Consider the following 24,694-nt stretch of genomic DNA (forward strand, 5'->3'; position numbering starts at 1 on the left):
TGTATGTGTAGGACTACAAGTCCCAGCTGTATAATGACACTGCTAAGGGAGTGATTACAAGAGCTGCCCTGAGTGACATGTCTGCCTGCTGGGAGACTCTGCAGCATGTTGTATGTGTAGGACTACAAGTCCCAGCTGTATAATGACACTGCTAAGGGAGTGGATACAAGAGCTGCCCTGAGTGCTGGGAGACTCTGTAGCATGTTGTATGTGTAGGACTACAAGTCCCAGCTGTATAATGACACTGCTAAGGGAGTGGATACAAGTGCGGCCCTGAGTGACATGTCTGCCTGCTGGGAGACTCGGCAGCACGGCGCAAACCAGCTGTTCACCAGAGCATGCGCAGTAGTTAAATCGATGCAGTGCCAACAATGGGCATTGCAGTGCGTATGCTGCGGCCCAGCTAGGCAGTGCACAGTCGTGGGATCTCGGCCGGACTTTAGGATGATGCAAGGGAATAGGAGGGCGGGCATATGCAAAGGCTGGGGAACAATGAAAAAAGGCACCAACACAGTGAACGCCACCCCTGGGCACTTGTGAGTGTTCATTTGCATATCAATCAAAGTTCGTTTTTCCAGCTTCTGCAAGTCTGAAGACAAAGACAAAGGTACCATAACATTCATGTATAGGTGTGCTATAGGGCAATGTAAGCACTGTATATGGCCATATGGAGGTGACAGACTCCCTTTAAGACTCCTGGGAGAGAGCAATAAGCAGCAGCCGGCAGTGCAGGGGGGCGTGGCCAGCATAGTGACTTCTCTGTACAGAGCTCTCAGGCTTGTGCACCAACATTATCAGAGCAGGGAGAGAAGCTGACATCACAGGTCATGTGACCCTCAGTGAAATCTGAGAAACCAGCCACTGGAGATAAAGTGAGTTCATTGGAAAGCTGTTACATTTGCCTAGTTAGGAACATAGAAAGAACAAAAAAATAAAAATAACTCTGACAACCCCTTTAAATACTGCTTGATAGTGAATGGAAACATCTGCATATATAGCAAAGGGAAAACTACTGAACACATTACCTCACTAGCAATGCACGTCTAAGGCTGCTTTCATACTGCGGATCCGTCATAGAGCTGCAAAAACACTTCAGTTACAAAAATACAACTGCATGTATCCGTCATGAACTGATCCGGTTGTATTGTGTCTTATATAGCCATGACAGATCCGTCATGAACACCATTGAAAGTGAATGGGGGACGGATTTGTTTTACATTGTGTCAGAGAAAACTGAACCGTCCCCATTGACTTACCTTGTGTGTCAGGACGAATCCATCTTGCTCCGTACCACATCGCAGACAGAAAAACGTTATTCTGTCCGCGATGGGAGCGCAACCAAACGGAACTGAATACATTCTGGTGCACTCTGTTTAGTTCAGTTTTGTCCCCACTGACAATGAACGGGGACAAAACAAGTGCTTTCTTCAGCTATTGAGATCCTATGATGGATCTCAATAGCGGAAATGGAAAACGCTAGTGTGAAAGTAGCCTAAGTCACAAATGACATTTCTCCTTCATCCTATCCACTACTTACATGTTAGGGGTCCAGAGCCTAACTGTCCTGTCCTTTGCAGTGGAGGCCAGTAAGTGTCCAACAGGAGAAAACTGAACGCTAGTCACAGCCTCTCGGTGTCCTATAAACCTGAAAGCCCTGGACTGAGGCTTGAAATTCCAGACCATGACAAAGGCATCCGCAGCAGAAGATGCTAGAAATATAACGGAAACATTGCATAGGATTAGGCAGTAAGAAAATAGGATACATGTCCCAATGCTGTACTGCATAGTCAGAAACACATTAGCAGGTTACAGATGGATGCCTCCTAAATGCTCCTCAAATGAAGGCTAGGTTTTATGGGCAAAGCAAGTGCAGGATCTTTTTTGTTTTGGAAGATTTATTAAAATCTATGGCAATAGCAGTGCCGTTCTTGCACACATACTAACTGAGGCCAGGGAGTGGTTGCCACGTTCCTGTGACCATCAATTTCGGTCCAGCTGGGACCTCCAGGAGCCGCAGCGCTAGAAGGGAGGGTGTTTTGAAATGCGAGTAAGGGCGAATACTATTTGCTAAGCACACTGCTGCCGCCATTACTTTTCTGTTCATGTGCAGCTCACAGTACAGACCGCGCTGCGGGTAAACAGCAAGACTCTCCGATACGATGATTTAGAAAAATGATTATACTGCAAAGCCCTGCACTATAATCTGGAGGAATGCTGTAAAGGGGGCATTGGATGTATTACATATGATCAATGACATAGTAGTGGTATAGGATGATGGAGGAGCACCAAGGTGCTTCTAACATACCGTACATCCATCCTTCCCCTGTCACTTAGTAGCCCATATTTACTGTCCTTACAATCTGTCAAAAAAGTGTGCAAACTGGTGCAATTTGGCTGGCGCAACTATGGTTTTTACATTTTTTCCCCCCAACATGCTCGAAAATGGGGCAGGGCAGTGCTTTGAGGGAAAGGGCTGAATATGGACCATTTTGCACCACAATTGCATAAAAATCCATTGCGTTGAAAAAAGATATTCAAAAACCTCATAAACATCTCCGGTATTGACTTTGCGTTGTGGTTCTTCAGGAATACGCCATAAATATGCACCCCTTTTCCTGAATGACCAGAGAATAACAGAATTCTGAGATCCAAGAAGCTCAGTTACAGTATGTTACAGGAATAGTAGCATGTTCATAAGATAATACCCAGCTGTTTGTTGTCAGGACTGAAGTCAACGCAGGTGACGGCATCTTTATGTCCTTTGAAGTGGCGCTTCAGGGCCGGATCCTCCTGTGGAAACAGTCATTTATAATGATTACACATTGACAATATGTTAGATTGGGTAGTATATTGTGGGCAAAAAGAAAAAAAGAATGCTCCCCTCTCATTGATACATAGTATGGTCTCCTTGTTGTGTCAGGTCTCCCCCAAAACTGCTCTCGCTCCAAGACACATCACTGTGTACTAAGCATCAAAGAAAGGGGCAACTCACATGAAGGGATGGGAGCAGGGTGGATAAAAATCAATGATTTAAAAAATAAAAAAAATTTGAAAAAATTGCATTTTTTTTTATTTAAATCAGATTTTTGGGATTTAAAATCGGATTTTTTTTTATATAAAATGCTTTTTGAGGAAAATATATTACCATCCAAAGGTTATTTCATTATGAAATAAAGATTACTTTTTTAATTATGTAGAATAAGGCTACTTTCACACTAGCGTTCGGGTGTCCGCTTGTGAGCTCCGTTTGAAGGGGCTCACAAGCGGCCCCGAACGCATCCGTACTGCCCTAATGCATTCTGAGTGGATGCGGATCCGCTCAGAATACATCAGTCTGGCAGCGTTCAGCCTCCGCTCAGCAGGCGGACACGTTCGGATCCGTCCAGACTTACAATGTAAGTCAATGGGGACGGATCCGTTTGAAGATTACACAATATGGCTCAATCTTCAAATGGATCCGTCCCCCATTGACTTTCAATGTAAAGTCTGGACGGATCCATTCAGGCTACTTTCACACTTAGAATTTTTTTTAACAATATAATGCAGACGGATCCGCTCTGAACGCAAGTGTGAAAGTAGCCTTAGGCTGTATATGTTTAATTTTTTGTTAAAATTCCATTAATCCATTCACAATGTCATGCTCTTCCAGAGGTTTTTGTAAGATTACTGGGCAGTTTCTCTGCCTACAAGATATTATCACAGATGCTTGGTTTACTTTTGGAGTTCTCAAAACTGAATTTATAACATGAAAAGGAGTTGAGAAAAAGATCTTAATCCTAACTTCTACAAACCTATAAATACAGAATCAACCCCTTCAGTGCTAAATTTAAAGTTCAGTGAATAGAATATAAACAATATTTATTCATCACTTTCACTTCAAAATATCACTTTCTCGGGTAGGCTGGGCTGACAGTCTAAGTTTCTTAAAATATATATATTTTCTTTAGCCAAATTAGTTAACAAACATGGACGTTTAGGCAAATAACATGCTGTAAAGGTTATTGTTTCAGTTGAATAAATCCTATTTAAACTTGTTATTAAAGGGATTCTGTCACCAGTTTTTTGCCCCTCCATTTAAAAATATGGTTATGTTCAGGGAGCTTTAGTGATTCCTAATGTGGTCTTATAACTGAAATCTGTAGGCTCATTTTGTCTAAAAAAACATTATAACTAACCTGTCATTCATCCAACTAAGGTGCCCAAGGGGATGTGCATGTCTTCCAGATGCCGCCGCACCCGCCGCCGTTCGTGCCCTGCTCCACCTTTTCTGACATCAGCGCCGCCTCAGAATCCTTTGTTACGGCTCTCCCTCACTCCCCCCTCCTTCTTCTCTAACATCTCGTGCGTGCGCACAGGCTGGCGCCAGTGTTCAGGTCATCGGGAGGTTGAGCGAAGTGCCGGCGCATGCGCACTTCGCTCCATGAAGCCGAACGGAGAAGTCCGCACGGGCGCATCAGGCACAGGCCTGTGCGCACGCGCGAGATGTTAGAGAAGAAGGAGGGGGGAGTGAGGGAGAGCCGGAGGCGTAACAAAGGATTCTGAGGCGGCGCTGATGTCAGAAAAGGAGGAGCAGGGCACGAACGGCGGTGGGTGCGGGCGGCATCTGGAAGACATGCACATCCCCTTGGGCACCTTAGTTGGATGAATGACAGGTTAGTTATAACGTTTTTTAGACAAAATGAGCCTACAGATTTCAGTTATAAGACCACATTAGGAATCACTAAAGCTCCATGAACATAACCATATTTTTAAATGGAGGGGCAAAAAACTGGTGACAGAATCCCTTTAAGGTAATGATTTTTCTCCTTCCTAAATACAACAGAAAAATTGTCCAAATATGAATCTTTATGTAAAAAAAACTATGATTTAAATCAAGCCTTACTGACTAGTAAATCGGTTTGATTTAAATCAAATCCACCCTGGATGGGAGTATCAAATACAGAGAAATTTCAGTGCTCTGATGTCTCAAACATTTCCAGGATTGCTGCCCAACTCTCTGCCCCAAAATAGGGATTTTGGATCCTTCATTGAAGCTGACAAAAAATGCACTCTAACCTTTGCGGGTGAACGTAATGTGACCTTCTCTAAAAACTTTTGAAGGCACATGTCCAACTATTCAATGTTTCCGTACTTTTTTTTACAACTCGCTGTTCTCTAATAAGGAGCTTAACAGCAAAATTTACAACAGGTGTTTGCTCCATGAATCGCCTAATAAGTTATCGGTTCAATTAGAATTGGTATTTAAACAGTCCTCATCATGCTGTTCACATTTTGACATCATGAGACCAAGACGACACCTAACAATCGATCAACAGTACCTCACCATTGCGAGGCTTCAAGTAGGATGTTCTCAGATGGAAGTGGCTACTGAGCTTTGAGTGTCACAGAGTATCATCAGCAGGTTGCAACAGAGAGACTGATAGTTACAGAAAGGCACAGAAGTAAACATACTTTGGCCTCATCCCACACTGATGACCGCTTCATTGTGAACAATGCCCTGTGGAACCGGATGATGAATACTGCGCAACTCCAGACACATTTAAGGGAGGTGAGAGGCATCCAAGTGTCACCTCAGACCATTCGAAACCGTTTACATCAGCGTGGTCTGCGTGCTAGACAACCTTCAAGTCTACCTGACCACAGGTGTCATTGTCTTTCATGGGCAAGGGAGCATCTACGCTGGACGGGGGACCAATGGGCCTCAGTGCTGTTCACTGATGAAAGTCAATTCACGCTGAGCAGAAATGATGGCCGCCAATGTCGTTGGAGACGTCAAGGAAAGCGCTATGCATCAGCCGCTGTTGTCACAAGACCAGCCTTTGGTGGTGGTGGTGTTAGTGTGGGCAGGTATGTCTAAAGTGCTCTACACTCTGTGAATGATACAGTGACAAGCCCAAACTTCTTGAATAACATCATTAATCCAGTCATTGTGCCTCTGTATGAATAACACAGGCCTAATTTCATCTTCATGGACGTCAACGCGCCAGTTCATCGAGGTCGCATCATTAGGGAACAGCTGCTGGAGACTGGAGTACCTTAAATGGATCGGCCTGCACTTTTTCCAGACCTGAATCCCATTGAAAACCTATGGGATCAGCTGAGTCGCCGTGTAGAGGCTTGTAACTCACCTGTGTGAAGTTGGCACCCCATGTTCTTAAATTTTAAAAATAAATACACCATTCGTTTGTGCTGCGTTTGTGCTGGTTTGTGCCGCAAAAATGAACGTTTGTGCCGGTTCGGTTCCTGAGATATTGCGCGTTACATTTTTATGAAGCCCCGCCCATTTTCCACCCCATGTTCTTAAATAAATAAAAAAAATACACCATTCGTTTGTGCTGCGTTTGTGCTGGTTTGTGCTGCAAAAATGAATGTTTGCGCCGCTTTGGTTTCCGAGATATTGCGCACTTGATTTGCTGAAACCCCGCCCACTTTCCACCCCATGTTTTTAAATTTCAAAAAGAAATACACCATTCGTTTGTGCTGGTTTGTGCCGCAAAAATGAACGTTTGTGCCGGTTCGGTTCCTGAGATATTGCGCGTTCGATTTTTATGAAGCCCCGCCCATTTTCCACCCCATGTTCTTAAATTTCAAAAAGAAATACACCATTCGTTTGTGCTGCGTTTGTCCCGCAAAAATGAACGTTTGCGCCGCTTTGGTTTCCGAGATATTGCGCTTGATTTGCTGAAACCCCGCCCACTTTCCACCCCATGTTCCTAAATTTCAAAAATAAATACACCATTCGTTTGTGCTGCAAAAATGAACGTTTGCGCCGCTTTGGTTTCCGAGATATTGCGTGCTTGATTTGATGAAACCCCTCCCACTTTCCACCCCATGTTTTTAACCCTGACTCTAGACCCCCCAGGTGTGCTGCAGCTTAACCCCCTCCTGCCCCCCCCCCCCCAACTTTTTTTGGGGCACAAGCATATTATATATTTTTTTTCCTGCGTACGCTGACTGTGGCCGGGACTCTTAGCGTCCGGCCACTGTTAGCGCATCGCACACCCCACCGCTGATCAACTTCGGACGGTTGATCAGCGAGTTTGAATAAAAATAAAAAAAATCAAATTTTTGGGCCTTTTTTTATTTTTTTGTCTGTTAGGTTTAGGGTAAGTTCCCGAACACCCGTCCCCCACACACACGCACACCAAATAAAGTTTATCACACACACACACTCCCCTATGGCCCGTCGGATGTTCTAGGCGGCATATGCCCAGCTTGCCTCCTAGTCCAAGAGCCCCAGTGAGGACGAGGATGACCCCACTTTCCTTTTGTCATCCGCGTGCTCCTCATCATCTAGCGATCAAGGCGGCGGAGACACCGCCAGGTGGAGCAAGGAGACCGCCATGCTAGGGACCCTGTGGCCCACACTAGTACGAGAAGCTCTGGGGCTCGTACTAGTTTTCCGGCCCACCAGTTAAGTCCACCGGAGCCCCCTACCGGTGAACTTGTCTGGTATACCCCACAGCGTTTTGAGCCCGTGATTCCTGATTTTGTAGGCCAACCAGGAATCCAGATTTCCACAGTGGGCTTCACTGAATGCGACTACTTTAGTCTTTTTTTCAGTGACCCCTTTGTGAATCTGATGTTGGAGCAGACGAACCTGTACGCCCCACAGTTCATTGCTCAACATCCGGGCTCCTTTTTGGCTAGGCCCGGTGGCTGGACTCCAGTCTGTGCAGCCAAGATGAGGACGTTTTGGGGCCTCGTGCTGCATATGGGCCTAGTCAAGAAACCTAGTGTCAGGCACTACTGGAGTGGGGACGTCCTCTACCAGACCCCACTTTACAATTATGCAGATAATGCAGCATGTCCCCCCCAAGGTGATCCTGCTTATGACCGCCTGTACAAAATCAGGCCGGTCATCGATCACTTTGGGGCCAAATTTGTGCAGGTCTATGTACCTGGAAGGGAAGTTGCGGTTGATGAGTCTCTCATTGCTTTCAAGGGGAGACTCATTATCCGCCAGTATGTTCCCTCTAAGCGGGGGAGGTATGGCGTGAAGCTGTACAAACTTTGTGAGAGTACCTCAGGGTGCACTTACAAGTTTCGTGTGTACGAGGGGCGAGATTCCCGTATTCAACCCCCAGAATGTTCCCCCACTCTGGGTGTTAGTGGGAAACTTGTGTGGGACCTTATGCACCCACTGCTAGATAAGGGTTACCACCTTTGCGTGGATAACTTTTATACTAGTATCCCCATAGTTTTATATCCGATTGTCAGTGGCTAAAATGGGGAAGGGGAACATAAATTTAGTACTCAATGGAAGTGTGGTACTCCCTGAAGCAACCAATAATGCAGAGGCCCGGATGATCGGGGCACGTGTCACACTGAGTAGTGGTGTCCTTCCGTATCCCCCTCTTGTGACACACTCTGCACCTTTTTTGGGTCCGCCCTTCTTTCCAGTATGGGGGACCACACCTGGAAAGTGTTGGCCAGGGACAATCCGGGCGCCTCCAGTTCCCGAGGTACTCTGGCCTGCTCTTTCCTGGTCAGAAAAGATCAGGGCCTTGAGGACTGCCTCATAGAACTGGAGGAATGTCCCTGTGTTGCCAGCGCTCCGGGACAGCACAAAAGAGTTGTACAAGGCAACCTGCACCAAGCAGACCGCAACTTTTTTATACCATGCCTGGGTTTTGCGCATGGCGTTATATATGGCTCGATTGTATCGTTGACTCCCATATACCGATTGTAGTCAACGATACAATCGGGCTTGAGGACCGTTGCCGCGGTACCTCGCACAGGGACAGGGGTGATGTCGTTACTGTGAATTGTGGACAGCATAAGGACATCCCTCTTGTCCTTATATCTGACCAGCAACAGGTTTCCACTGGTAAGTGCACGGGTCGCACCCCTGGGGATAGGTACCTGGAAGGGGTGGGTAGGGAGGCTGCGTTGATTTTTCCGCACGGTCCCACAAGCGAACGTGGATCTGGCGGCGAGAGACTGAAACAAGGCGATACTAGTATAAAAGTTATCCACGCAAAAGTGGTAACCCCTTATCTAGCAGTGGGTGCATAAGGTCCCACACAAGTTTCCCGCTAACACCCAGAGTGGGGGAACATTCTGGGGGTTGAATACGGGAATCTCGCCCCTCATACACACAAAACTTGTAAGTGCACCCTGAGGTACTCTCACAAAGTTTGTACAGCTTCACGCCATACCTCCCCCGCTTAGAGGGAACATACTGGCGGATAATGAGTCTCCCCTTGAAAGCAATGAGAGACTCATCAACCGCGACTTCCCTTCCAGGTACATAGACCTGCACAAATTTGGCCCCAAAGTGATCGATGACCGGCCTGATTTTGTACAGGCGGTCATAGGCAGGATCACCTTGGGGGGGACATGCTGCATTATCTGCATAATTGTAAAGTGGGGTCTGGTAGAGGACGTCCCCACTCCAGTAATGCCTGACACTAGGTTTCTTGACTAGGCCCATATGCAGCACGAGGCCCCAAAACGTCCTCATCTTGGCTGCACAGACCGGAGTCCAGCCACTGAGCAATGAACTGTGGGGCGTACAGGTTCGTCTGCTCCATCAGATTCACAAAGGGGTCACTGAAAAAAAGACTAAAGTAGTCGCATTCAGTGAAGCCCACTGTGGAAATCTGGATTCCTGGTTGGCCTACAAAATCAGGAATCACGGGCTCAAAACGCTGTGGGGTATACCAGACAAGTTCACCGGTTGGGGGCTCCGGTGGACTAACTGGTGGGCCGGAAAACTAGTACGAGCCCCAGAGCTTCTCGTACTAGTGTGGGCCACAGGGTCCCTAGCATGGCAGTCTCCTTGCTCCACCTGGCGGTGTCTCCGCCGCCTTGATCGCTAGATGATGAGGAGCACGCGGATGACAAAAGGAAAGTGGGGTCATCTTCGTCCTCACTGGGGCTCTTGGACTAGGAGGCAAGCTGGGCATATGCCGCCTAGAACATCCGACGGGCCATAGGGGAGTGTGTGTGTGTGTGGGGGACGGGTGTTCGGGAACTTACCCTAAACCTAACAGACAAAAAAAAAAAAAAAAAAAAGGCCCAAAAATTTGTTTTTTTTTTTAAAATTCAAACTCGCTGATCAACCGTCCGAAGTTGATCAGCGGTGGGGTGTGCGATGCGCTAACAGTGGCCGGACGCTAAGAGTCCCGGCCACAGTCAGCGTACGCAGGAAAAAAAATATATAATATGCTTGTGCCCCAAAAAAAGTTGTGGGGGGGGCAGGAGGGGGTTAAGCTGCAGCACACCTGGGGGGTCTAGAGTCAGGGTTAAAAACATGGGGTGGAAAGTGGGAGGGGTTTCATCAAATCAAGCACGCAATATCTCGGAAACCAAAGCGGCGCAAACGTTCATTTTTGCAGCACAAACGAATGGTGTATTTCTTTTTGAAATTTAAAAACATGGGGTGGAAAGTGGGCGGGGTTTCAGCAAATCAAGCGCGCAATATCTCGGAAACCAAAGCGGCGCAAACGTTCATTTCTGCAGCAAAAACCAGCACAAACGCAGCACAAACGAACGGTGTATTTCTTTTTGAAATTTAAAAACATGGGGTGGAAAGTGGGCGGGGTTTCAGCAAATCAAGCGCGCAATATCTCGGAAACCAAAGCGGCGCAAACGTTCATTTCTGCGGCAAAAACCAGCACAAACGTAGCACAAACGAATGGTGTATTTCTTTTTGAAATTTAGGAACATGGGGTGGAAAGTGGGCGGGGTTTCAGCAAATCGAGCGCAATATCTCGGAAACCAAAGCGGCGCAAACGTTAATTTTTGCGGCACAAACCAGCACAAAACGCAGCACAAACGAATGGTGTATTTATTTTTGAAATTTTAAAACATGGGGTGGAAAGTGGGCGGGGATTCAGCAAATCAAGTGCGCAATATCTTGGAAACCAAAGCGGCGCAAACATTCATTTTTGCAGCACAAACGAATGGTGTATTTATTTTTGAAATTTAAGAACATGGGGTGGAAAATGGGCGGGGCTTTAGGGCTGCAGCTAACGATTATTTGAATAATCGATTAGTTGCCGATTAATTTCTACGATTAATCGATTAATCGGGAAAAACGACAAAATTACAAAACAGAGGTTTATATGATCTTACTTGAAAAATTATGTTCAAAGGCCATATTAAAACAAATTGTGGACGACACTTATGGGGGATCTGTGGACGACACTTATGGGGGATCTGTGGACGACACTTATGGGGGATCTGTGGACGACACTTATGGGGGATCTGTGGACGACACTTATGGGGGATCTGTGGACGACACTTATGGGGGATCTGTGGACGACACTTATGGGGGATCTGTGGACGACACTATTATGGGGGATCTGTGGACGACACTTATGGGGGATCTGTGGACGACACTTATGGGGGATCTGTGGACGACACTTATGGGGGATCTGTGGACGACACTTATGGGGGATCTGTGGACGACACTTATGGGGGATCTGTGGACGACATTTATGGGGGATCTGTGGACGACATTTATGGGGGGATCTGTGGACGACATTTATGGGGGGATCTGTGGACGACACTTATGGGGGGATCTGTGGACGACACTTATGGGGGGATCTGTGGACGACACTTATGGGGGGGGGAATCTGTGGACGACACTTATGGGGGGGGATCTGTGGACGACACTTATGGGGGGATCTGTGGACGACACTTATGGGGGGGATCTGTGGACGACACTTATGGGGGGATCTGTGGACGACACTTATGGGGGATCTGTGGACGACACTTATGGGGGATCTGTGGACGACACTTATGGGGGATCTGTGGACGACACTTATGGGGGGATCTGTGGACGACACTTATGGGGGGATCTGTGGACGACACTTATGGGGGGATCTGTGGACGGCGTTTATGGGGGATCTGTGGACGACACTATTATGGGGGATCTGTGGACGGCGTTTATGGGGGATCTGTGGACGGCGTTTATGGGGGATCTGTGGACGGCGTTTATGGGGGATCTGTGGACGGCGTTTATGGGGGATCTGTGGACGGCGTTTATGGGGGATCTGTGGACGACACTTATGGGGGATCTGTGGACGACACTATTATGGGGGATCTGTGGACGGCGTAGTTATGGAGAGGGGGATATGTGCACTGTTATGGGCATAACAGTGCACAGATCCCTTTCCTCATAACAGTGCACAGACCCCCCTTCCCATAGCAGTGCCATACACAGACCCCCCCTCCTCCCCATAGCAGTGCTATACACAGATCCTCCCCCCTCCCCATAGCAGTGCTATACACAGACCCCCCTTCCCCCTAACAGCCCCGGCGCTTGCATCTTTATTTTACCTTTTTACAATGACGCTCCCGCTCCTGTAACAGCCAGGCAGAGCGGACGGCGGCGTAACGTCACTCAATCACGTGACGCGCCTGCTCCGCCCACTTCATGAATGAAGGAGGCGGAGCAGGCGCGTCACGTGATTGAGTGACGTTACGCCGCCGTCCGCTCTGCCTGGCTGTTACAGGAGCGGGAGCGTCATTGTAAAAAGGTAAAATAAAGATGCAGCGCCCGCCCGCCCGCCCGCCCGCCCGAATAGCAACGAATCGGCGATTATTCGATAACTGGATTCGTCGACAACGAATCCAGTTATCGAATATAATCGATTACATCGATTAATCGTTGCAGCCCTACGGGGCTTCATAAAAATCTAACGCGCAATATCTCAGGAACCGAACCGGCACAAACGTTCATTTTTGCGGCACAAACCAGCACAAACGCAGCACAAACGAATGGTGTATTTATTTTTAAAATTTAAGAACATGGGGTGCCAACTTCACACAGGTTTGTAACTCTGTACCCTAGAACCTCAATGACCTGAGGGCTGCCCTTTAAGAAGAGTGGCGTGCCATGCCTCAGCAGACAATAAGTCGACTTGTGCACATTATGAGACGTCACTGTCAAGCTGTAATGGATGCTCCAGGCCACATGACAAGTTATTAAGACAATTACATTTTTCGTGGGGGGTATGCCCACCACTGTTGGCTTTTGTTTCAATATTTCACTGAAAGCCAAATATCCCTAACTTTTTGCGAGTAGTGTATATAAAAGTTCACATCAGGAGTACAACAGAAGTAAAAGACCAGTCACATGACATGAACGGTGCCCGCTAGACGCCATTGCCTATAATGGGGTCCATGGGGTTTCTGGCCTGCAGTCCAGCATTTTCCCGGACAAAACAGAGCAGCATTTTTAGTACTATTGATACAGCCATCATCAGTGATGAAAGCAGGTTCTACCTTGGTACTGAACCTTACTGTTTGCCATTGATGACAGCAACAGAGTTCCCTGGAGAGCGCCTACTGCCATCATGTATAGTGCGGAGACAGACCGGAATAACATCAGGTGTCAAGGTGTGGGACGCCATTAGCTACCATGGCCGTTACCATCTAGAATTCATGGAAGGACCAATAAACAGTAACTAAACCTTTGTGTCAAATTTTAACAAGATGTCCCTAATAAAAGTTTTTCTAATATACTTTATGAATTAATTTTGTATTTTTATTACACTTTTTCCTCCCTAAAGCACACCATTCCCTGAGTGATTAAATCTGACACATGTTCTGAATGGGCAGCAGCAGCGCTGTGAGTACGGGCAGGAGTGCATATTGCTGCTCCTGCCCATGCTCCCCGGAGGATTACTAACTCCTGGCATAGTAGATGGGTACCATGCCAGGATTAGCTGAGCGGAGCAGCTCCTGCTTCTCTAAGCTAAGAGCTGACATGCAGGACTATTAGCTTAGCGGAGCAGGCAGAAGCTGCTCCGCTAATCCTGGCATAGTACAAGGGTACAGAGTACCCGTGTGCTATGCCAAGAGTAGTAATCCTCCGGGGAGCACGGGCAGTAATATGAGCTCCTGAAGCCCCATTCATACATTTCACAGTCGCGCTTTACTAAAGTATATTAGGAACATCTTATTAAAATTTGACACAAAGGTTTAGTTGCTCTTCACCCAGCTTCTGGTAGGTCCAGGACATTGTGGAACGAATCCTACTGCCATTTTGACAGGAGACGTGAAGTTTCCACAAGATAACGCCTGCCCACACAATGCCCGCACTACACAGCATGCTCTTCAGGGTATCCAGGAGCCTCCCTGGATGGGGCGACAAATCTCCAGCAACCACCCTGGCAGACCTACACCGTACCAACTCCTGACAATGACAAAGAGGGCCAAAAGCAGCAACCCGTCACTCCACCCAATGCAGATCTATACACGCCCAAGCAGTTAGATTTACATTGTGCCCCCTCACAGGGTAGAGTAACACCCACGTCGTGCCCGCTTTTCAGTAGTCATAGCTGTAAATGAAAGAGCTAGGAATGACAAACCACAGGAGGATATCCAGTATCTGTATGGCAGAGTGGCAGACTGTATCACAGCAAGGGGAGATGCCACCCAGTATTAATGTGACCCTGCTGCAGAACCCTAAATAAAGGGGGCACCACCTTGATTATGTGAATGGCTAAGACCCATGAACAGTACAGACAGCTACTATAGATGTACCCATAGACATATCCTTCTACAAGCAGGACCGCTCAGATACATAACCCCTAGCAGGCAGTGTACATGACCGCACTGACACTAGCACAGGCTGTCAGAATCTCACCAGTACGGACGCCATGGATCGCACAGAGGACAATATTCAAAGCGACCACTCAGCGGGCCCCATCTCAGTCATGTGACCAGAGTTTACTACGTCACCGGACCACGTGACCGCTTGGTAGGCGGAAGAGAGCGTGTATTTGTGTTCAGTATCCAGGTGGTTGTGTGTGAGGAGGAGCTATGTAAGGGAACAAAGCGCAGGTAGAGGCATTGTGGTGTGATGTGCGCATGCCCAGTATCTGTAGGACTGGGGGATCCAGAGGTATCATGGTTGACGCCTCAGTCCCTGCTGTGGAGCGCAGTACTACATAGTACCGGACAGGGTCCACCTGGTCTCTCAGGCAGGGGCGCTACATACAAACCTGTGCTGCTCTGGTGGGGCTACATAGACTCCTGTGCCCAGGGCCAAACTGGGCTCCAATGGATGGGGCTGGATCTGACACTCTGGGGAGCCCAATCATACGCCAGTGTCTCCGTCTCACCGTCATCAGACCAGAGGTGTAAGCCTTGAAGATGTCCCGCTTATATGGTGCCGGCACCCGGTCAGGTTTCCTGATGCTGCCTGGATCATGGAGGTATAAAGGACAGATAGCACTTCTCCTCGGTTCTGGGTTCAGAACTGCATCCGGAAACCTGACCGTGTGGCGATCAGCAATCTCCGGCATTGTCCGTTCACTTCTACCAGAGTTCAGAAGAACAGTCAAGCAAGTGTACATGCTAGGAGTTGTAGTTTCACCACAGCTGGAGTGCAGGAGTCTGCTGGTCCCTGCCTTAAAGGGGTATTCCCATCACATACAATGGGAGCATATCACTAGGATATGCCCCCATTGTCTGATAGGTGCGGGTCCCACCTCTGGGGAGACCTGTGACTGGAGGACCCTGAATTTCCCGGGGTCCGTCCACCACCAAGCGCTGCTCCCATAGAAGTTAATGGGAGCGCACCATGCACGCGTGGCCCCTGCTCCCATTCATTTCTATGGGCCAGACGGAAATAGCTGAGCCAGCGCTCGTCTATTTTCGACGGCCCTATAGAAATGAATGGAGGGCGCATGCGCAGTGCGCCTTCTGTTCATTTCCCTGCTCTGTTCTCATTGTAGGGACCCGCACCTATCAGACAATAGTGGCATATCCTAGAGATATGCCCCCATTGTGTGTGATGGTAAAACCCCTTTAAAGGGTTTCTGTCACCAGATTTTGCCCTATTAAGCTAGCTGACATTAGTGATGTGCTAATGTCAGCTAAACCTAACTAGCCTATTCCTACATTTAGCTATGCCCCGTTACGTCACAAATCTAACTTGTATAATATGCTAATTAGGTGGGGGGGGGGGTGTTGTTCCTGCTCCTGGAGGCTCCGTTCTCCCACATTTGTCGCCTCCCTCCAAGTCCTGATTGACAGGGCCAGGCAACGCTCGCATCTGTCTGCTAGCCCTGTGCTCTGGTGATATCTCACGTCGCTCAGCATTCGGCGCAGGCGCGGTGAGGAATCTGGCAGCCTGCAAGCATCTTTCCCTCCCTTTAATAGGGTAAAATTTGGTGACAGAAACCCTTTAAGCCTCATTCACACGTCAGTGATTTCCATCAGTGATTCTGAGCCAAGCGAAAGATCTGCCCCTGTTCTCTGTTTAGAGCCAACCTGGCTTTGGCTCAAAATCACTGATGGAAATCACTGACGTGTGAATAAGGCATTCCGCGGCCGAGAGCGGTCCGTGGTATGCCGGGCTGGGTTCCTGTTCAGAGCAGGAGCGCACGGCGTCATTGGTTGCTATGACGCCGTGCGCTTCATGCCGCCGCTGGACTACAGTAATACACTATACGAGTGTATTACTGTAGTCCAGCGGCGGCATGAAGCGAACGGCGTCATAGCAACAATGACGCCGTGCGCTCCTGCTCTGAACAGGAATCCAGCCCGGCATACCACGGACCGCTCTCGGCCGCGGAACACGGCCGGGTGCATTTGGCCTAAGGCCTGGTTCACACTTCAGTGTTTTGGTCAGGGATTTCCATCAGTGATTTTGAGCCAAAACCAGGTGCGGTTCTAAACACAGAACCAGGAGCAGATCTTTCCCTTATACCTTATCTCTATGTAGGCTTCACTTCTGGTTTTAGCTCCCAATCACTGATGGAAATCGCTGACCAAACACTCAAGTGTGAACGAGGCCAAAGGGTCCATTCACAATTCCGTATGAATGGGTCCGCAAATTGCGGAACGGCTGCGGACCCATTAATTTCCATGAGGCTGCAAAAGATGTGGACAGCACACCGTGTTGCTATCTGCATCCGTAGTTCCGTGCCGCGGTCCCGCAAAAAAGATAGAGCATGTCCTATTCTTGTCCGCGGACAAGAATAGGCATTTCTGTCACAGGGTTGGCCATGTGCAGTCCGCAAAATGCGGAACGCACATGGCTGGTGTCCGTGTTTTTCAGACCGCAAAACACTTGTGGATGCGTGAATGGACCCTAAGGCCTCATGTACACATCCCCAATTACTTAAAACTTACCTCCTCCCCACGTCCTGTTCTAGTTCCCTGTCTTCACTTGACTTCCAGACCCTAACATCTGCATGGATGGGGTCTCGTGTACCCATCTACTATTGCATTTTTTGACCAGACACACAACCACTGCAAGCTGCGGTTTGGTGTCCTGTCTGCGAAACGGAGCAAACCAAATCCGATATGAAAATCAATGTAAGTCAATAGTGCCGGTACCCATTGGATTACAATGATTTTCATACCCCATCCAGTTGGTTCAGTTTTGATTTAATACAACCGTACCCAGCTTAAAAAACTGATGCATCCGGATGTATTAAATGGCACAGATCTGTTTAGTTCCAGTTTTGAGATCCTCTGCCAGATCTAAAAACCGGGAGACCACAACGTAAGTGTGAAACAGGCATTAATTTGTTATTAAAGACCAATTTAAAAAACTGCCCCTCAAAGCTGTCCAGGAATTATCAGTAGCGATGACATGGTAAATAGCTGACAGCTCTAGATTGGGTTCGGGGAGAGTTTGTATTCTCTCCGTTTAAGTGTTCAGGAGGCTGAACTTCACTGTGAAGGGCTCTTTGCCTTGAGCTACTTCACAGCCACTCCCCACTACTGAGTGACAGCTAAAGCATCCAATCGGGAGACCAATACAGCTGTAAGATCTGAGGGGAGGGACTGTGACCGCCTCCTGGACACTTGCAGGAGCAAAGCCTAGCAGAATAAAAGTTTATATTCACACTACTCCTGATGATAAAAGCTTTAGAAAAGGTACGTTTGTTCTGCCCTAGTGCTGTCACTGTCAACAGTTTAACACTGTCATAACTACTAACAGATTCCCATTAAATGTTTTTTTATGAGGACCAAAACTTATAGTTTATTTCATAAATAAGTAGAAGGAAAAAGCGGCACTAACCGAATCTTCACAAATCGTAGCTTTTGTACAGGTTAATACTGATTAACTGTTTGTTAATATCTTTGGCTCAAAATCAATCAAACTAATTGGCGTACTAAAGATATATATACACTATTAACTGCCTGAAAAAAGTATGTTTTAAACGTTCTTTATTCAGGCAGTTAATAGTTATTACAGGTTAAAACACAGCGGATGAGGGTCACAAATGCAGTAACGTCAGGCAACTGCAGTTTCAAAGCTAAGATCGCCCTTTGTCAAGCCCACTATGACGTGAAAGGGGAGCGCCATAAATACCTGTCTCCTCCCCACACGTCACAGCCAGACAGGTGTATCAATCGTACCTACGGATCACCTCTGCAAAGTAAATAGAAGCATTGAAATCATACAAAGACAGCAAGGTCATTTTTGTCATTAAAACCTAATCCTCCTATAGCATCGGTTTTAATTATCCATTCGGCCTCTCTCTGCAACAAAATACGTTTCCTGTCTCCACCTCTCACAGGTAGATTAACCCTCTCGATGCCTGTGCATTTCAACACCTCTTCATTACCTTGATGCATATCTTTAACATGTTCTATGATGTGCATGGCACCGATACCTGTTACAATCTTTTATATTCTCTGAATCGCACATATAAAGGTCTGTGAGATTTACCAATATAAAATCTCTCACAGGGACAAAAAAATTGCATAAACTACATAGGTTGATTTGCAGTTGATAAATTGGCGAACTGTGTGCGTTATTTTTCCCATCTGAATATGTGTCCCTATACGTGTAAAGTTGCACATTGCACAGTGTCATTTCAATAAAGATATCAAACTAATAGACAAAGAGGTAGTAACGACTTTACTTGAGCTACAGGGTTGTAATACGAACACATCATCAGATAGTACCCACGAACAAGATAAATTCACTAAAGGCATCAGATCCACTTATATTCCACCCTTGTCGGCTGGTAGTAGCTTAGATCTATTTCAAAGACGGGTTATCAAAGACATTAAAGCTCTACAATACCCTACTGCAGTGATGGTGAACCTATGGCACGGGTGCCAGAGGCGGCACTCAGAGCCCTTTCTGTGGGCACCCACACCCTGGAAAAAGTCTATGGTGTACCAATATGCCCTAGACTTTTCCTGCCATTCATCAGCGCCGGGCGCACTATGAACAGCACAGGCAGCGCACTGAATGTAGGCAGGCTCTTATTGCTGAATGATAAAGTACATGGAATATATACTATATTGGACTGTAGTAGTCAGGTTAAATTGCCGTGTTGGCACTTTTCGATAAATATGAGGGTTTTGGGTTACAGTTTGGGCACCTGGTCTGTAACAGGTTAGCCATCACTGCCCTACTGTGTCATCTAATCTCACTACCGAACCGCTATTCCAGTACTTGGACTGGCTATTGCGCCTATTATTAAAAGGCGTCCCCTCGTTTTTAGAGGATACCAGCGAATTTTTGGAAGCATTGAAGAATATTGCATGGCAGAAAGGTTATGTTTTAGCAACAATCGACGTGGAGAGCCTGTATACAAGGATTCCTCAAGATTTAGGAGTAGAGATTATTTGCGATCTATTGAGAAAGATAGGGAGAGATGCACCCTATGTCGAGTTTGTCGCTGAGGCATTGTCCTTCGTGTTGAAGCACAATACTTTCATGTTTAATAAACAATGGTACAATCAAACATCAGGGATGGCTATAGGGACACCAGTCTCTTGTACTTTTGACAAATTGTTTTTGGCGCAGTTCGAAGAGAAATATATATTCACAACTAATAACCCTTTTATGCAGTACATCAAAAGCTTTTTTAGATACATCGATGATGTGTTCATTATAAGGGCAGGAGATCGAGATCAATTTAATTTGTTTGTGAAATACTTGTATGATAACAACATGAACATGAGTTTCACAAGCAAAATAGAAGAACTAGATGTGCAAGTCAAAGTAATTAATGACAAAATTGATACAACCATATACAGGAAATCCACCTCAACTAATTCCCTCTTACATTATAACAGTTTCCACCCTCCACACGTAACTGCAGCAGTCCCTTACGGCCAATTCGTACAACTTGTTAGGATAATAAAAAATGATACAGAGTTCGAACAACAGAGCAGGGATCTGAAAATTAGATTCATACAACGTGGTTATCCATCTTCCATCATTGACAAAGGTTATGATAGAGCATGTACAAACCGGATTCCCAAAAAGTTGGGACACTAAACAAATTGTGAATAAAAACTGAATACAATGATGTGGAGATGGCAAATGTCAATATTTTATTTGTAATAGAACGTAGATGACAGATCAAACGTTTAATCCGAGTAAATGTATAATTTTAAAGGAAAAATACGTTGATTCATATTTTCACGGTGTCAACAAATCCCCAAAAAGTTGGGACAAGTAGCAATAAGAGGCTGGGAAAAGTAAATTTGAGCATAACGAAGAGCTGGAAGACCAATTAACACTAATTAGGTCAATTGGCAACATAATTGGGTATAAAAAGAGCTTCTCAGAGTGGCAGTGTCTCTCAGAAGCCAAGATGGGTAGAGGATCACCAATTCCCACAATGTTGCGCAGAAAGATAGTGGAGCACTATCAGAAAGGTGTTACCCAGCGAAAAATTGCAAAGACTTTGCATCTATCATCATCAACTGTGCATAACATCATCCGAAGATTCAGAGAATCTGGAACAATCTCTGTGCGTAATGGTCAAGGCCGTAAAACCATACTGGATGGCCGTGATCTCCAGGCCCTTAAACTACACTGCACCACAGACAGGAATGCTACTGTAAAGGAAATCACAGAATGGGCTCAGGAATACTTCCAGAAACCATTGTCTGTGAACACAATCCACCGTGCCATCCGCCGTTGCCAGCTGAAACTCTACAGTGCAAAGAAGAAGCCACTTCTAAGCAAGATCCACAAGCTCAGGCGTTTTCACTGGGCCAGGGATCATTTAAAATGGAGTGTGGCAAAATGGAAGACTGTTCTGTGGTCAGACGAGTCACGTTTCGAAGTTCTTTTTGGAAATCTGGGACGCCATGTCATCCGGACCAAAGAGGACAAGGACAACCCAAGTTGTTATCAACGCTCAGTTCAGAAGCCTGCATCTCTGATGGTATGGGGTTGCATGAGTGCGTTTGGCATGGGCAGCTTGCATGTCTGGAAAGGCACCATCAATGCAGAAAAATATATTCAGGTTCTAGAACAACATATGCTCCCATCCAGACGTCATCTCTTTCAGGGAAGACCCTGCATTTTTCAACAAGATAATGCCAGACCACTTTCTGCATCAATCACAACATCATGGCTGCGTAGGAGAAGGATCCGGGTACTGAAATGGCCAGTCTGCAGTCCAGATCTTTCACCTATAGAGAACATTTGGGGCATCATAAAGAGGAAGGTGCAACAAAGAAGGCCCAAGACGATTGAACAGGTAGAGGCCTGTATTAGACAAGAATGGGAGAGCATTCCTATTTCTAAACTTGAGAAACTGGTCTCCTCGGTCCCCAGACGTCTGTTGGGTGTTGTAAGAAGAAGTGGAGATGCCACACAGTGGTGAAAATGGCCTTGTCCCAACTTTTTGGGGATTTGTTGACACCATGAAATTCTGATTCAACATATTTTTCCCTTAAAATGGTACATTTTCTCAGTTTAAACTTTTGTTCCGTGATTTATGTTCTATTCTGAATAAAATACTAGACGTTGGCACCTCCACATCATTGCATTCAGTATTTATTCACGATTTGTATAGTGTCCCAACTTTTTGGGAATCCGTTTTGTATACGCAGATCAAACAATAATTTATGTAAAAAGAAGAAAAAAACGCTAGGACAGTGTTCACATTTGAATATTCTCCCATGGCCCAGACCATCAAAAATGCGATTTTAAGCAATTGGCATATGTTACAGAGAGAAGAACAAACGAGAAATAAGCCAATTGTTAGCTTTAAAACGTGCCAAAACTATAGATGACATTGTCACTAATACAAATCTTCCTGATACAGGCAATACCTGGCTGGATAAATGGCGTCCTGTGGTAAATTTCAAATGTGGACACTGTGCAATGTGCAACTCCACACGTATAGAGACACACATTCAGATGGGAAAAATAACGCACACAGTTCGCCAATTTATCAACTGCAAATCAACCTATGTAGTTTATGCGATTTTTTTTGGGTTTCTGTGAGAGATTTTATATTGGTAAAACTCACAGACCTTTATATGTGCGATTTAGAGAATATAAAAGATCGATTGTAACAGGTATCGGTGCCATGCGCATCATAGAACATGTTAAAGATATGCATCAAGGTAATAAAGAGGTGTTGAAATGCACAGGCATCGAGAGGGTTAATCTACCTGTGAGAGGTGGAGACAGGAAACGTATTTTGTTGCAGAGAGAGGCCGAATGGATAATTAAAACCAATGCTATAGGAGGATTAGGTTTTAATGATCTTGCTGTCTTTTTATGATTTTAATGCTTCTATTTACTTTGCAGAGGTGATCCGTAGGTACGATTGATACACCTGTCTGGCTGTGACGTGTGGGGAGGAGACAGGTATTTATACATTGCCATTATACAGCTCTGTAATTCCAGCAAACCGTTCTTATTAGGGTGCAAGTGCTGCTTGATACAGGAATAAATAAGGTTTATTACAAAGGCAATATTTCTACGTCTTATTTGCCCTTGTGCGGAGCATTTATCTGTGGTAAAGGATTTTGTGGGGTGTTTGAGCGGAAAAATAAAAAAAATATATTTGCCGCTCAGCGGTGCACTTATTTCTTGTTAAGCCTTTTGTGACATGTATTAGCACAAAAAGAAAAAATACATTTGGTGCTCTGCGGTGCAGTAATCTGTAGAAAAGGCTTTTGTGGGGTGTTTTAGCGGAAAAAAAACACATATTTGCCGCTCTGTGGTGCAGTTATTTGTTTTAAAGCCTTTTGTGATGGGGGCGTGGCTAGGCTGCCAAGAGAGATGGCCGCATGAGAGGAAAGCTCCTGCACCTGAGTGATTGAAAACTAGCATATCCCCTGCCAGCAAGAATTCACCTGCAGTTACAAGCAGCCACAAATACCCAACAACCTCCCCGAGACCATGGGGAAGTCAAAAAGGCAGCTGCCCATACTGAACAGTAACAACTTGGAAAAGTACTTTGACAGGCAAAGGACCAAAGATGGCGCCGAGCTCCACAGTTCATCGCCTGCTTCAGCACTTGTCCGCACCATGTCTCCTCCGCAAGCACCGAGATCCCCATCCCCACAATAACCTCCCAGCGCACGGATATCACCGGATGCCGCAACACCATCTTTACCTCCAACACTGGAGGACATCGGACGCACCCCGCCTGGAATCCATGATGGCGCCTTTCCCCGCTCACTGTGGGAATCCCCCTCCGGCAGCCCGCAAAAGCAAAGACCACGACTGGAGACCTCGAGTTGCTCACAGGTCAGTGCACATAATTGTGTTCCTCCACATGCCGCCAAAGAAGCTCCTGATCCTTTTCAAAGTTACCCATGGAGACATTAAAGAATATGCTAATAGCACTAAAGGCTTCCCTACATACAGATATAGCAGGATTGATTAACCCGCTCACCGCTAGAGTACAGGAAGCAGAGGACAGAATCCTCCATATTGAAACAAAATCAATGAGTTTGCCACTTCTCAAAACTCCATTATTGACACCCACTACGACACGGCGGATGAATTAGAGGTCGTAAAGTTAAAGATGGCAGATATGGAAGATCACTCAAGGCGAAATAACGTAAAATTTAGGGGCATTCCAGAGGACATTGCACCCCAAGATCTATCTACAGACCTATCTAAAAGGCTTGATGAAAGTACTCCTACTACACTTACCCTCTCAGGACATGATAATCGACAGGGCCCACAGGGTACCGTAGCCCCAGCACCTGGGTCCAAACATCCTGCGGGACACCTTAGCCCATATCTAAATCCAAACAAATGGCCAGACACATGGCATCAAGTCTTAGGAAAGTGGGAAACACTTTAATCCTGGAAGATTCCACTACCACCCTGGAACCCAGATAAAAGACTTCCTCTACACTCGCAAAATAAGGATCCATGAAGTACCGATATTGTCATTAAACTGAAGAGACTGCTACTATTTCCATGGCACTGAAACAGTATGGAGTAGACCAACATTCGGGGATAAGGACAGAACTCTAAGATATGGTATAGACCTCTCTCTAAAGTATATCAACCTATATCCATCACTCTCGGCCTCAAAAAGTGGACTTGTGCCCTACGACATCGTAAGCGGCTGAGAGCCGTCTTGATTTTCCTTTCTTCTGATATTTGGTTCTAGTTACAACCATTTAATATGTTTCTACATTATTTTATAACTTGCCAGTTATGTATGTCCACAGATACAATGGAACCTGATCAGCAGCCTTCTTTCCACCGGTATGGGGCTTAAAATTATGTCACTAAATGCCAATGGGCTCAATTGCTTTTGTGATGTATATTAGCACAAAAAGAAAAAATACATTTGTCTCTCTGTGGTGCAGTTATTTCTTGTTAAGCCTTTTGTGACCTTAGCACAAAAAGAAAAAATACATTTGCCACTCTGCGTGGCAGTAATCTGGCTTTTCTATGGTGTTTTAGTGGAAAAAGAAAAAATATATTTGCCGCTCTGCGGTGCAGTAATCTGTAGTAAAGGCTTTTGTAGGGTAT

General features: G+C 46.1%; 1 protein-coding gene across 1 annotated transcript in view; it reads right to left on the bottom strand.

Moving 5' to 3' along the window:
• Positions 1-14,662, bottom strand: part of POC1B (POC1 centriolar protein B) — a 91,926-nt gene extending 77,264 nt beyond the window's left edge. Inside the window, exons 1-3 of the mRNA XM_044277204.1 lie at positions 14,606-14,662; positions 2,706-2,790; positions 1,538-1,709 (exon numbers count right to left, since the gene is read on the bottom strand). Of these exons, the coding sequence (XP_044133139.1) occupies positions 1,538-1,709; positions 2,706-2,790; positions 14,606-14,620 (272 nt within the window). The 5' untranslated portion in view covers positions 14,621-14,662. The remainder of the gene's footprint in view (positions 1-1,537; positions 1,710-2,705; positions 2,791-14,605) is intronic.
• Between the last annotated feature and the right edge of the window lie 10,032 nt (positions 14,663-24,694).

The sequence above is a fragment of the Bufo gargarizans genome, chromosome 2 (assembly GCF_014858855.1).
Source record: "Bufo gargarizans isolate SCDJY-AF-19 chromosome 2, ASM1485885v1, whole genome shotgun sequence".
Classification (NCBI taxonomy): Eukaryota; Metazoa; Chordata; class Amphibia; order Anura; family Bufonidae; genus Bufo; species Bufo gargarizans.